This window comes from Amphiura filiformis, chromosome 10 (assembly GCF_039555335.1).
Source record: "Amphiura filiformis chromosome 10, Afil_fr2py, whole genome shotgun sequence".
Classification (NCBI taxonomy): domain Eukaryota; kingdom Metazoa; phylum Echinodermata; class Ophiuroidea; order Amphilepidida; family Amphiuridae; genus Amphiura; species Amphiura filiformis.
The window spans coordinates 56,847,102-56,863,373 of NC_092637.1; the positions used below are offsets into that span (position 1 = coordinate 56,847,102).

General features: G+C 37.5%; 1 protein-coding gene across 1 annotated transcript; it reads right to left on the minus strand.

Annotated features, from left to right (window-relative positions):
• Positions 1-1,940: 1,940 nt before the first annotated feature.
• LOC140161996 (5-hydroxytryptamine receptor 2A-like) lies at positions 1,941-3,826 on the minus strand. Its single transcript, XM_072185287.1, has 2 exons — positions 3,444-3,826; positions 1,941-2,619 (listed from the first exon to the last, which is right to left on the minus strand). The coding sequence occupies exons 1-2, from the start codon at positions 3,824-3,826 to the stop codon at positions 1,941-1,943; spliced, it is 1,062 nt and encodes a 353-aa protein (XP_072041388.1).
• Positions 3,827-16,272: the final 12,446 nt, after the last annotated feature.

A 16,272-nucleotide genomic window follows, 5' to 3' on the forward strand; every position in this document is an offset into this window, starting at 1 on the left:
ATTTTACAGTTGAAAGAGCATGTGCGTGCTAAGAGCAAAGCGTCCTCATACCCTAATTTTGACATAAAACGGAAGTTTCCAAGAATATGGATGCCCTAAATCTTATGCAACTTTCAAAAATGGATTCTCTGGCACCAATAACATAATCAAACAACACCAATGTCAATAGAATAAGGCATAGAATAATATTTTTGATGCAAAATGACAATTTTCAGACCCCCTCAGACCACTCACTCCGAATGAGTTTTTAGGCCAGCACCTTCTAATTTTTTGGCCGACTTCAATATAAAAAAAAAGGTGTCAAAATGGTCAAAAGATCACCTGCATCAAATCAGTTTGAGCCTAAGGAATCTGAAACATCATGGTTGTATAACCCAGTACTAATGGTAGCATTTAGAGTGTTTTGAAGGGATATAAGTGCTTACGATTCAAATTCAAAGTGTGATAACTTGTAAACCACAGATACGGTGTTGAATTTATTTTGGATTTTTGATGAGTTTGGCTAAACGTCTAAAGTGTTTAAAAAGTGTTACAACTAGGTATTTACAGTGTAGGTACTGAGCATGTTAGTAATGGTAGTAGCTAAAACTAAACGTAGATCAGATTGGGTGACATTTACTCGTACGAATATCAACAATATACAACCAGCAGAAAACGTTTGAATGTCGGGATATACAAGGGGCATTCAAAAAGTTCTACCTCCATCATCACATCTCTGTTATCTTACCATCTTACGTGCCAGGAAAGTAAAATTACCCATGATTATATTCTCAAATCTAGGCTACAAACTAAAAGTTATTTGATGAAAATGTGATTTTTGGTTGTAAAATATGATTGTAGCATTGGGTAATGTCCATCAAAAAAATATTTTCAAGATGTGGTTGTCCAACTGCTAACTCAGGATAAATAATTTGGTCCTATTTGAGGTCCCTGGCATGCCTTGAGACTTCAAAATAAAATGAAACATGTTTTTATATATGAGAAGAAAACATGGAAGGGTTCAACAGAAACTAACAAAATGTTAGCGAAATTTGCCAGATTTCGCATAGACCACGTTTAAGGGTGATTCGTAATTACGTCATATTTAAAGCATTGGATGCATCTTGACTTGGAAATATTAGATGAGCAGTTTGTTAATAACATTTATTACTATTTATTACTTAATAATGTTTGGCAGAGAACAATACAAAAACTGATCGAAATTGTATATTATGGTTTTAAGAAGACTGCGTCCATACTTTATAACCTACAGGACAAATATAAAACGATACGAGGTACAACTATTATATACATACGCCATTCTAAGAGTTTCATACTTTTATACAATGATGGGTTGCGGATTGAACCTTGTGGAACTCCTTATTTTAAGTTCCAGAGGATAAAAGCGATTTACAGTTGTATCGATAAGTTATTAAAAGACGGACAATATGGAATATGTCGAAAGAATTTAAAATCGTCACGGACCGTGATCTAGGAAACTCACATTACATGATTCAATGATGATTGTCACTATTTCACTTGTTTCTCAATACTGAGCAGAAATTTTGATTTAACATTTCCTGACTTAAATATGGAAATGGGCTGCGGATTGAACCTTGTGGATTGCCCAATTTTAATTTCCACAAAAAAGTAAAGTTCACCTTATCTCGATATTGTTTCACATTGAGCAAATAAATGGATTACACGCTGAATTAAGCATTGCCAAAATATAATCGCGAAATAGACTTAAATAATGGAAATGGGCTGCGGATTGAACCTTGTGGAATGCCCAATTTTAATTCCCACAAGTGAAAAGAGATTTAACTTTATATTGATATTGTTTCACATGGAACACGTAAATAAATAGATTCCATAATAAATTCAGCATTGCCAATGTATTCGCAAAATAGACATAAATAATGGAAATGGGCTGCGGATTAAACCTTGTGGAATGCCCGATTTTAATTTCCACAAGAGAAAAATGATTTCACTTTATCTCGATATTGTTTTACATGGAGCACATAAATAAATGGATTACACGCTGAATTAAGCATCGCCAAACAATTCGCAAAATAGTTCTCCGCTGTGTCCCAATGATCATATCCGCCCAAATTTTTCTGAAGAAATAAAAATTGATTCATAGACCAACAAAGAATATAAACCACAAAAATTATGACGAAAGTTTTCGTGATATTCCTGCTTCTTCGATACTCTGCCGCTTCGTCTTTGCCAACATGACCCCCTAAACTACGTTTAGCATCCACTGCGTACTTTTGCTGCTTTGAGTCTTTTGGTACCGCGCATGATACAGTAGAGATCTCCGTGACATTCAAAGGGCTATTTGCTTTCAAGCTTCTTGCCTCTTTATCTTGTTTATAAAGTTTTACGCAGATACGCGAAAATAGGCATCCCATCAACACTACTGGAGTAAAGTACTCCCAAACAAACAGAAGTACACCGAGAAGGTTCCGATTGGGAATTTGGATTACGTAACACTCGCCGTGTTTGTAGCTGAGCTGCGTTACACAGTACGTGACCTGCATGACGGGGCCAACAAGCCAGGCGCAGAGTCCAAGAAGAACTTCTTTCTTTCGGCTGAAGTGCATCCGGTAGTACAGTGGATACAATACCAAGATGTACCTGGATCGAGAGAGAAGTTAGATTACAATAATAACTTACTACTGCTGATTCCAGAAAAAAATTGAAATTAAAACAATATTATTTTGTTTTGCCTAATCAAACATAGAAAATCATAATTTTGAGTATATGCTAAGAGTTACCTCATAACTTTATTATTTTATGTTTTTTTTTTTAATATTTGGTTATGAAAAAAGAGATTCATTTGGTAGAATTGTTGAGATCATAAACTAATACTTTTGCTAGCCAAATCCAAGGAAATACTACTCACGAATCAGAGCTTTCACAATCTTGGCTGATGGCTTGATCACAGAGTAGAAAATGTGTTTTCCAAAAATTAGAATGCATAACTTGAGTCTTTGGGATTGATTGTCACAGCATACGAAAAACACCCTAAAATGCTTGTAAATGCAGTAAAAATTATTACTTTCATTGCCAATTAGAACTAATTAAGGGATTAGGATTTAGCTAAAGAGTTTGAACGAAATAGAGATGCATAGACGTGCATCACTGGACAGCCCGAGATACATTTTAGCCATTACGTTTCACTACCAAATTTATTTCCCTTCTGAGGTTCGTATCTGTCCATGAGTTGACCAGATCACATGGATGTCATTATAGCTAGAGGCAGTATATAACACAAATGGGTCAATGAGTTACATAAAAATGAACTTGTGTGGTATTTGGTTCACAGGAAGTGAGTTTTGCCTGAGGCAATTTGTGGTTAAATGTTGATCCCTCACTACAAGAGTTATTACCGTTGATTTGGTTGAAAAAGGAGGTGAGGCATGATCAAATCTCTCCAGGTAACAAAACGTAATGCTTACCTTTCGATTGATATGGCAACAAGGTTGTAGGTAGACAAAGCAAATAGAAGGAACACGAGAGCTCCATAATGCCATATAAGGCAATAATAATATCCAAGATACGGATCTTGTGGTATCGATGGCGGATTAAGGCGCGTAAACGCATCGGCAATAAATACAATAGATGTAAGCATATCTATAGTGGCTTGTGAACAAATCAGGATTTTTCCTCTGTGCGTTTGGATCTTCATGATAATCAACACCATCATGTTACCGCATATACCGATGATGCCGATGATGATCTTCACGGCTGAGAGATATATTTCGGCATCGGCGATGCCTACAGTACCGCCGGGTGATCCAGAGTTAAGACCAGTTGGTCCAGCACGGGTGGCAGATTCCATCGTCATGCCCGTGCTCTTTACTAAATAGTCGAATACTCTGATGGACGTGATGGTACAAACATGAGACAGTGTACTTCCTATTCCAGAAAAATATAGCGCTAATATTTTGGGATTAAAAAGTATTATCCTATTTTGCCAAATGAAACTTAGCTAAATCCTAATGCTTTAGTTAGTCCTAACTGACAATAAAAGTCAAATTATAAAATTTGGTTAATTTTTGTAAGGGTATAAAAAAAAAAATGCGGTTTTAGGGCATTTTTCGTATGCTGTGACATCGAAGCCCAAAGACTTGTACTAAGACTTATTTCAGTTAATGCATGCATGCAATTTTTGGAAAAGACATGTTTCATTCTTATAACCAATCACTTAAAAAACACAAAAAAATGATCATTAGAGCAAAATTTCGGCATATACTCAAGATTTTGAATGATTAGACTTGTTCCAAATCTTTAATTTTTGCCCCCGGGGCCACTGGTCATTGACAATGGGTATCATGCATGGCCACGAAGTCTCAAATAGCACCCTAAACAAGTATTTACGAGGTCTGAAAGTGCACCCCTAAACAAGTATGACAAGTGCAATTTTATACCCTAAATAAGTATTGACATTATTTTTGCCCCCCCCCCCCCATTAGAAGCAAGTAAATCAGTCATATTTTGACTCTAAAACCCTTCATGATAACTGGGAAAACACAAATTCAAAAGTTCATAAATTTTAACCTTTATTCCATACTAGATTTTGTCTCAGAAGGACCCAACACACTGATTTATTGTACAAGGTATACCCTTTTTTAAATTTCCTTGTTTTAGATACCCTATTAACGATACATAGGCCTAAGTACAGTGCCTGATCATGAAAAAAGACGGACCCTTTTTACTTGAATCTTTGGCCACGCATGATACCCCCTGGGCAATGACTAGTGGCCCCCCTGGGAATTATTGCGACTCGATTGTCAGACAATATGCCGAAAATGCATGTTTTTTGATCTTTTTTCAAGAAATAAGTAAAATAGTGAACTTTTTCTTTTATCTCCAGTTAGTACTAAATGAATGATTAGGATTGAGCTATGATTCATTTGGCAGAATTTGATAATATTTTTTGAATCCCAAAAAATTAGTGCTGTATTTTTCTGGAATAGGGAGTAAGTAAAAGAAACCTATAAGACGTAAATCAATGAATTAAAAAAATCATTAAAACAATGACATTTTCAGCTTATAATTAACGAGCCTAAATAAGCCACTAATTCAATCAAGTTTTCAATATTTTGTCTGTGAAAACAATAATGACGCTAATCAATGAAATTTATTTTTCATAATGGACAAAATGATTGTCATACATGTAGAATATTTTGTTCATTCTTCTTATATTGATACTAATTCATTCAATTATTATTGGCATCACAATATCTAATCGACCTGAAGTGGATTTAACGGTATCAAAAGTATTGGAGCAATAATACTCGGTAGTAATAAACTGTCTCTTGTCTTGAAAGTGGAAAAAAATAATATGGTTTATAAATATTGTGAAATTCCACTGAAATTCACGAGATAGTTTCCTGCTCTTTGTTAATTTCATTTGTGACGGACTTTCTTTTAAATTCCAAGAAACTGACATATTTTGTCTACAGTAGGGAGTACGTTATTACATTTAATAGGGGCTGTGCAATAATTATGAGCTGGGGAGGAATTGGGGGCGGGGCAAGACATTTTTGGCGAGCCAAAGGGGGTGGGGCGATATTTGCCACAAATTCATGGGGCGCCTTTTTAATAAAACGCTCTAAAATGGCTTAGGAAAACAGTACGTAAACGCTTTAATATGCAAATTTTCCCTGATCGCTACGCTCGCAACATATAGACCATTTAAGGTTTGCAAATTGGGATCCCAAAAATGTGTAAAGGGGGGGGACAAAGATTTTTGGCGGGTCGAGGGGGGGTAGCAAGCGATTTTGGCAGGCCGAGGGAGAGGCAGTTCGGAAATTTACCCCCCCGGGGCTCATAATTATTGCACAGCCCTTACTAATGCTCGAGGACAAAGTTTCAGTGTCTTACGAAAACTTTTGGGAACTACTCAGCTTTATTGTAAATGTGTTGTCAAACATTTGAATACATGAATACAAAACCCACCCAAGTCCATACTTTGGCCAAATTGAGTTAAGCACGGGAAATTGTTGCTATACATAAGCCTGTCGTATGTATGAAAGAACAACTCAAATTCATCCTCTGTGTCTATTGAGCATGTGAAAAATAGCAAAGTCCAGGATTTGAGTCTTGTAACACATTGATTGAAATCCAGTATGTATAAAAGAACAACTTGTAACACATTCATTGCTTGAGAGTGACCTTTGCGGGAAAAATGGGTTTAATCAAGGAAAGTGTGTGGTTTATATTACATGGCAGTATGCTTATCAACATACATACCTGTGTGCTATATTTTGTTTAGTGGTAATCTCATTCCAACATTGTTGTCTTTGTATATGATTAAAAAACCCACCCAAGTCCAGCATTTAAAATGTACCCCCACGAAGTCCCTGAAATGCTAATCGTCATACCTAATACAGTTTAACTCACTCGTTTGCACGTAAAACTTACCACATTGACCAGGTAAATCTAACTAAAGGAATTAAAGTGATACAGAGGGTTTTTTTTCCTCAAAATCACTTCCCATGGACTTGGTGGGTTTTGTATTCATGTATTCATTTGGATACAGTCTGGGAGTTGAGCACAGTGAATGAGCATTGCACATAATATCCCTAGAACTATGAAGGGGAGGGGGTAGTCCACTTGTCCATTTTGCATACCGTACTCTGGCTATTACATTTAAAGGAGTATTTCGTAATTCTAGCATCCTCTTTTTATGACATTTTTCAGTAGATATCCACGAAAAAAAGCTTATTCCCAAAATTTCAGTTGATGCCGATTTTGCGTTTGCGAGTTATGCATGATTATGTGTATTACACTGCTCCATAGACAATGTGTTGTAATTTTGTTCTGGTATACCAGAACGAAATTCAATTTTCACGATATCTTTGCTGAACGAATTAATCTGCAAGAAATATTTTGTACATAAACATTATGTAGCCAGAAGTGATATAAAAATCTCAACTTTTTTTGAAAAAAGTGGGGTGATGATGCTGTGGATCACGAAATGCCCTTTTAAGCATAAAACTCTGATTTGCATTAATTTGTGTGCAATTGATAGATTTTCACATATGATCTCAGGCGGTGATGGAAGCGATATCGCCAATTTTGAGGTCGCCATTGATTAAAACATAATCATGAAATCGTCACAAACAATTCTAAATTTGTTATGTGGTGTCAAAGCAAAATTATCTTACTCTAAAACCGTCGGGATACGACAAAGTACTCCACTGCAAGTATGTTAATTTTCCATTTGTAATTGCTAACCGTGTATTTTGAATGGGCCTGTCAGCCCTGTATCTTCGCCAGCCTCGTACGTCACGTGTTGCGCTTCCTACGCCGCCTGTATGATCTTTTCAGTCATCGTACTCCCTCTGTGTGTTAGCTTCCCAAGTTGACTACTTACTTTGACTTGCGGTTACCATTTTCAACACGGGTCTCTATGTAAAGCTAGGCCAATTTCTGGCCTAACTAAAATTGGTCATAATGTAATGCATCTTTAAATGAATCTGGCTTGTGATTGGTCGCCCAGATCTCGTTTTTATTTAAACCCTCCGGGCACGTGCCATTACCATTAACTATACATGATACACAACTATCTATGCGGCGCTTTTGTGCTGGCGCGAAAGTTGGTGGATGAACGTACATCTAGCGCGTATTGTACCACCATGCTTAGTGCTTGTGGTTAAATTTGATTGATAAACAAGTATGATTGACAGTGTGTTTTAGAGAATGAAGTCCTGGGGTAAAGTTCTGCTTAAAAGTCAAAGTACATAGTCGGATTTTTTACTCGGGCTTTCGCGAATAAACTGGTAGATTCCAAAATCAGAATTGTTCAGTATTAAAGTGAGCCATTATGCAAGATAATTCAATAACATAAGTATACTTTACTTAATTATATAAACTCTTTATGACCATTTTCCTATTAATTGTAATACACATCAGTATAATTTTGAGTTCCAACAGGATGCGTTCATCATGATTAATAATAACATATTTTTATTTAAATCAAAATTCGACTATGGCATATTCTGGGGGGGTGGTTACCAACCCTCTAAGATTTTGTATCCGTCATAAAAAACGCACCCAGGGGTAGGAAAGTTGACGCAACGACTTACATCAACTTACTGAGTACTGCCAACGAACAATTTCTATGAGTGCACTGTTTGGGTAAATGACATCTGCATCTGTAATAAAAAGTAGAATATGACTTAAGGGATCTGGAATGAGCGTTTTGAGCGTTTCGACAGTATTTTTGTGGGACATTAGAGCACATCAGACATATCGAATTGCATTCTGAATACGTAGAATGTCTTTCTGATATCAAATAATTTTCATTTTTTGAAATTCACGATAGAATTCACGACCAGCAGAATGTCGAAAAGTTGTGGAGACAGTATGCATCTTTGACAAACTCCTATCTTAGTGGTAAACCAAGGTATAAGCTCTCCATTGAATCTTACAGTGCTTTGAGATGTTCCATAGAGTGCTCTCAGAAGATCGACGGTCTTTGTCGAGTAGTCCAGGTGTCGCATGGCTTGCCACAGACCCTCTTGTCATACAGTGTCGAAGGCCTTCTGGTAGTCTATATAGCAACAGTACAGAGGTTTCCGTTTTTCGTTATACTTTTCAGCCAGTTGTCTTAGAGTGAACAGTTGGTCTATGGTGCTCCTTCCCGATCGGAAGCCTGATTGGGATTCAGCAAGTAAGTCCTCAGTTTTGGTTTGCATACTTTTCCTGCAAGGTTAAGAAAACTGATCAACCTGTAGTTGGAGCAGTCTAACTTGTCTTTTTTGGGACAATAACAGCTCGTCCCCAGCCTTGTGGAATTTCACCTGTGTCCCATATTCTGTTGCACAGTTTGTGTATGATCCTGACACCTGGTTCTCCCGTAGCTTTTAGTTCCTTTGCTGAGATCCCATCAAATCCAGGGGATTTGCCTGTTTTGAGATGTCTGATGGCTGTACGAACTTCGTTTATCGGGATGTTTGCTTCCTCCTCTTCTTCAGCGCATGAAGCCAAGGTCAACACAGGTTAAATAGGAATAAATGATTGGTCACGTCACCACAGGTTAAATAAGAATAAACTTAAAGGAACACTCCGGTAATCACAGCAGTATGTCTTATATGTTAGAAAAATAATTATCAAGCACGAATCATTACCCACACTAGGTCCTGTTTTTCCATACGATTCTTCTTTCTTCTTCTGGCAACAAACTTCAAAATGCTTCTCCTCCTACATCTTACACCCTACAATTACGTAACTTGCACATATATATTGGCTATATCCAGTGCCCATATGGTGCAAACAGAATCGGGGTCAAAGGTCATTAAGGGGGCATTACCGGTATATAACCAAATACCTTCAAAATGCTTCTTCTGCCACATATTACATAGCACAATGACGTCACTTACACATGTGCATCGGCTTTACCCAGTGCCCATAACTTGCACACAGAATTGGGGTCAAAGGTCATTAAGGGGGTAAAATCTTACAATTGCTTTATCTCGACATCTGTAAGGAGTGTGGGGCTCAAACTCAGTGACAACAAATCTCATAACCAGGGAAACATTTTACAGGGGTCAGGTGACAGGTCAAAGGTCATGCAGAGGTCAAATTTTAGAAATGCATTTTCTGGACATCTGTAAGGGGTACAGGGCTCAAACTCCATGACAACCAAAGATCTTTTAGTAAAGCTAGATGAGAATTAGTGTACATGTTCACGTAACCTCCTTCAACTCATTTGCATAGAATTGGATACCAGGATCGTATTCTGATTCGTTGAAATTCTAATCAGCATACTTTTGGATATCTCCATATTTGGGTTTACCTAATTAATTATTAATGACGATTACGTTGTTTACATCATGACGTCATTAGAGCTTGTCACTCGTCCGATTCGAAACACGAAAAACATTTGCACTTTTCTTTCCATTAACGTTATATCGTGAAATATACCACATAGCGGAGGTGTTATTTTTTTTTTATTTAAGGAAAATATTCCTGGCGATGACCCCGTGTTGACAATGGCTAAATATGCTGTATTAGTTCTGGAAAGGGTCCGGCGACGGTCCGCCATTTTTTGCTTCAGATTTTGAGGTCATTTAGTAGACTTGCTATACCAGTCGTTTTAATTATCCCAACTACAGTTTGCACATTGAAAAGTGGACATCGACGTACGTACGTGATGCGAAAAATTCTTGCCGTACCTTTTTTGATTCACTTTTCAGCCGGGACGGTTACGTTTGCGGCCACGCATCGGTATAGGAATGACCGGTTCTTGTGTATATTAGAATTCTGTGATGACAACAAACTTAATGACCAGGGGAATATTTTGGAACACGTTGTAGGGGTCATGCCAAAGGTTAACTGGGGTCAAATCATATAATTTCATTTTCTGGGCATATCTGTATGGGGTATGGGGCTCAAACTCAGTGACAACAAATCTCATGAACAGGGGAACAGTTTGCAGGGGGTCAGGTGAAAGGTCATGCAGAGGTCAAATTTTCGAAATGTATTTTCTGGACATCTGTAAGGGGTACGGGGCTCAAACTCTGTGACAACAAGCTTACTGACCAGGGGAACACTGCTGTGATGAAATAGGTATTATAATTTCAGTTGGATGTACCATTACAAAGCAAACGCACATTTACAATACTGAGCGTGGCCTTTGTTTCCGAAATGAGAACAAAAGTCTGCATATTGTTATCCAGCCATGTTGATGGTACAACTCATGTCAAACTTATCACATTTATTGTGATCGTATCACACAAGTAAATGAGAAACATGTCGTTTTAGACTTAACACGGTTTGGAAAAAGTTTTCCATTTTTTAGCTCCCTATCGGGCAGTCAGAACTCCATATTTGGGAGGGCTGGACAACAATCTTCCCAAAATCGCATTTTAATCATTTTTATATGACCATAGAGGGAAAGAATTGAAGTTTTTTTACAGCTTCTATGGCGAAAATTGATCAAACCGATCACACGATGGTGCTCGCTCGAAGTTGGAGCTATCTCGAGTCAGCTGTTGAGCACAATTTGCCATTAAAATTACACGTCCGACTGTTATGAAATTTTGGAAAACTCTCTTCGGAAAAACAGCTCGACAACAGCTTTCCCGTGACATTTTTTACTTCAAATTGTAGTATGTTAAGGGATCTAAAATGAGCGTTTATTGCATTTCGACAGTATTTTTTATGGGACATGAGAGCACCTCAGACCTATCGAATTGCATTCTGAATACGAAGCATGTCTTTCTGATATCAAATAATTTTCATTTTTTGAAAATCACAATATAATACAAATTTTATGACAAATTATAAAATTTGATATTTTTAAATTTTTGATATATAACAGTCCTCGAAGTAAATTATATAAATCTAATGATATATTCTTAAAGTGTATGTAGCAGGGAGGAAAAGCCGACGGTCAATTGAACATTTTGACCTTTCATATTGAAGATATGGATTTTTTTCCCAAAAAGCCCTAATTTTTTTTGGTGTTTTTGGAAAAAAAAATCCATATCTTCAATACGAAAGGTCAACATTTTCAATTGATCGTCGGCTTTTCATCCCACCTACATACATTTTAAGTATAAATCATCAGATGTATAAAGTTTACTTCAAGTACAGTTAAATATCAAAAATATCAATTTGTAATGATTTGCCATAAAATGTGTATTAAATTGCGAATTTCAAAAATCAAAATTATTTGATATCAGAATGACATTCTTCGTATTCAGAATGCAATTCGATATGTCTGATGTGCTCTAATGTCCCAAAATAAATACTGTCCAAACGTTCATACCCCAGCCCTTAAGGATGAACATTATAATTCACATGTGAGCCTCTATGGCTATTATTGGGTGAAGGGTTTTCCCTCCAGCCTGTAATGTCCAAATATATTGATCATTAGAGAGATTGCGAAGAGGCGTTCACTGCAAACGTCATACGGGATACGGATTACGGCATTATGCGGTTGAACGTGATAGTGCCGTTCACATCCAAACTAGCCTCATACACAGCCAGTTTGTGTCGGTCCTAACGCTCGTCGTTCCTAGTATGTTTGTGATAGCCGCATAGAGTCTGAACCAAGACTACATGTAAAAGCTCATGGTGGCGCTATGCTGAGACAAATATATCTCAGGGAAAGATATAGGGCGCACACATTGATTCACATTGGGTGCATCGAACTCTCATCAAACCCACTTTCCTCGGTAGGCCCTATTGATATGCAAATACGACTGGCTGTATTCTATAATTGCTCTGAGCATTCAGTCCAGGTTAGCGATATTTGAGTTTTGAGAGCTATTGGAAAATGAGCATAGGCCTATGTTCACACGTGTATGATATTTGTCTAAATAACCTAAACAGAGTTTGGTGTTGGATGCCTAGGAAGTCGTTATGGTGTATATATTCGAATAAAAAGAAACAAACGCCATTATCATATAATTAGTACCCTGTTTACTTTTTAAAGCAAAATGAAAACACAAATATATTACAAAACGCGTTAAATGTCGGGTTAAAGGGTATGTGGGGGTCAAGGGCATAAAAAGGTATTAACATTCAAAAAACATTTTGTTCAAAACTTGAACGAACGATATTTTACTATAACATTTTGAATTTTGGTTTAAAATGTTGTTGTATTATTTTTTCAGTATAACACGTTTTAAAAAAGAGTTTTCATGATTTTTATATAAACCGATATTGATATGTTATCAAACTGTTTAAACTAAAACCAAAAACATAATGTATTATCATGTTTTAAAAACATTTTGGTGTTTGCTGAATTGTATCCATAAGCAAAACACTTTGACAGCTGTTTAATGCAACGAAATAGCAATGGCAAAAAATGACGTTGCACGAACTACTGTCACCCGTCCCAAACAGACAATACTACCGCATTATGTCGTAAGACGTCACGATCTTGTCTAAAACGCCTCTTGGCAAGCTGATTTTTGGACGGTATTTTCCACACACAAACGAATAGGCAATCTTCCCGTTCGAATTCGCCCCCCCAAAAAATCTAAATTTATTCACATGTCGGACTCTACTTGTTCTATTTGGATACTTTGATTTGCTTCATAACACGACAAACATAACAATTTTCTGCATTTTATAACGCGTTTTTTTGTCATTTTGGAACGTCATTTTTTGCTACCAACCGCAACGTAATCGCCTTACGGTAATTCCACGATTGACCAATTCACAATAGATTTCACCCTCTAGAGGGCGTACTAATTGATTTTCGACTAATGTAGCTTGCCGTTGGCGTTCCCGTATCACGTTTCACGTAAATATCGCAATCTCTCTATTGTTTATGTTTGACTTAGCCTTTTAAATTATCCCGCGGCCCACTTTGTTTTGATCCAAGGCATGATGGGAACTTCTGATGAAAATGGCTGCGCCCATGTGAGAGGTTTCGATAACGTTTTTACGGAACTAAATGAAAGAAATCTGCAAGAAGTAGAGTATTTAAAGAACAAAGGAGTTAATATCTGGAGATATTAGTAAGTTAATAAGACTACCAATTGAAGAAACGTTAAAATCATGTCGTGACTCTTGTGTAATTTCCATATTTCATCCCGATGTCCGCATCGTAAAGTTTAAATGAATACTGCCAATTACACAGCCCACTAACTAGTCTATTATACATACCTACAGTACAGTGAGTGGGCTAAAGGTCAATCATCACTTGGAGCGCTGTGTGTGCACTGAATAGGAATAACGGACAGTAACTGCATAATGGGATGCCCCATAGCATAACATTTACGCCACATCGGCCAATCTAAAGGCCCATTCAATGAATTGCTCATCCGGACGATTGTAAAAATCATCAAAATTCAGACATTTGCCAATGTCATAGATGTTCTAACATAGGCTGCTAGTGGTTCAGCCGAAAGATGTGTATTCAAGACAAAATAAGTGCATTTACATGAATCTGTAATTTATATACTGACAGCATAAAAATTAGCTACATGTATTTGAATGGGGCTTCAACTTCGTCAATACTGCGGTTTTATGTTTTCATTTTAAAAATACCAAGTAACATATGAATAACCTATCCTTCACTTGTTTAATTTATAAACAATTTCTAATTTTTTTACACTTGCACAGGGATCACTGAATGAACCTTTAACCTGAATTAATTAGAGAATAAATGATAGGATTTTGTCTTTTGCCTATCAATATCGTGTCATAATGGATGGGCTGGCCAATATTTTGAGTAGTGGATGCCGGCGCAGCCGGTATCCACTACGATAAAATATTGGCCAGCCCATCCATTATGACACGATATTGATAGGCAAAAGACAAAATCTATCATTATTCTCATTCTATTCAGTTTTAATGTAATTTTTGCGAGAAAAACTGCCTTTTTACAGAAAAAAAAAAGTTATTTTTGTGAGGACATCCCCGTTGTTTTCAATGAACGAAACCATCACGAACATCTAATTCCGAATCGCGTTGGTTTTCTCGCATGTATTACGCGAACGCATTATCGCGAGATTATTGAGGAGCAACAAGCGTGCCGCCGTTGCGTGGCGGCGCGCACGCTTGTCACTATCAACTATTGTGAGATATTATACGCAGAAAATGCAAATTACGTGAATTCTTTACAAGACGCACTCATTGAATAAGAATAATAATTCTTATTCAGATGGTGATGTTTCGTTCATTTAAAACAACGGGGATGTCCTCACAAAAGTAACTTTATTTTTTGAAAAGGGCAGTTTTTCTCGCAAAATTACATTAAAACTGAATAAGAATGAAATAAAGATAGATTTTGTCTTTTGCCATATCAATATCGTGTCATAATGGATGGGCTGGCCAATATTTTTATCGTAGTGGATACCGGCTGCGCCGGCATCCACTACTCAAAATATTGGCCAGCCCATCCATTATGACACGATATTGATAGGCAAAAGAAAAAATCCTATCATTTATTCTCTAATTGAAAGCCAGACATCCACCACGTGTGTAAGCCTTTTGATAAGAGCCATATCAGTAGAATGCCCTGGATGAAAACTGGCGCTCCTTTAAAATACCATTAACTAGTTCACCCGTTGCTGTGAGAGTAACTGATGGCAATGTTATTTGACCCCTGATGACTTTTTGACACGTTCTCCTCATATCGAGGATTCTTTCTACCACTTCCCAGTTGGGCATACTGACCCCATATGACCTCGAGTGACCTCGGTTTGATTTTGTTCATGCTCCCGTGATATGGAGAATTACTTTCACCAAGTTTTACCCGAAATCAGGCGAAGTTTAAAATGCAGCCCCTGGATGACCTTTGACCTCGGATGACCTCGATTATATTTTTACGTGTTCCCCTCATATCAAGGATTCCACCCACCAAGTTTGAGCCCGATCGGACAAAGTTTGAAATTTGAACCCTCCGTAATGACCTTTGACCTCGGTTGACCTCTGATTTTATTTCGCGCATATATTCCCCTGGTATCAAGGATTCCACCCACCAAGTTTGAGCCAGATCGGACAGAGTTTGAAATTTGAACCCTCCGTAATGACCTTTGACCTCGGTTGACCTCGCATTTTATTTCGCGCATATATTCCTCTGTTATCAAGGATTCCACCCACCAAGTTTGAGCCCGATCGGATAAAGTTTGAAATTCGAACCCTCCGTAATGACCTTTGACCTCGGGTGACCTCGGATTTTATTTCGCGCATACATTCCCCTCGTATCAAGGATTCCACTCACCAAGTTTGAGCCCGATCGGACAAAGTTTGAATTTTTGACCTTTGACCTTGACCTCCGATGACCTCGAAAACCATGCGGTCAACATGCTTTTTCCGATACCTATCCATATCCGAAATATCGGATCGATGCGTCTTAGCGCGGCGAAACGCATAGCCGGACAGACAGACACACAGACACACACACTTCGCTGGTTATTTTAGTATAGTAGATGTTACACGTATGTTGCAATTAACATTTGAAACATCTGTCCAACAATACCCGATATAATAGACAATATTAATTGTCGTTACACGTACGCAATTTCTTTAGTGATAAGCTCCAATGTTATAGCTCAGTCATTATACGCTACCAGCACCAACAAGCTGGTCTCAAGTTTAAGTGGCCACGATCAGTACGGAGAGTCTCAAGTGAACCGATAACTTACGGTTACGCATTTACCTTGCTTTATTGTCCTGCGAGGCTATTGGAAAGCCATTTGTTGTATTCAGGTCCTCGCTGTGGAAGTCTCTGGCCTCACGATTATCAACCACAAAGGGGTTTTAAACACCAATATTAGGTAAGTCATGCTTTTCAGACCTTCATTTTGCCTG

Excerpts from the sequence above, each read along its gene's own strand:
- LOC140161996 (XM_072185287.1), bottom strand. The coding sequence starts at position 3,826 with ATGGAATCTGCCACCCGTGCTGGACCAACTGGTCTTAACTCTGGATCA. Across the intron at positions 2,620-3,443 it reads GTTGCCATATCAATCGAAAG|GTACATCTTGGTATTGTATC; the intron begins GTAAGCATTACG and ends CTCTCGATCCAG.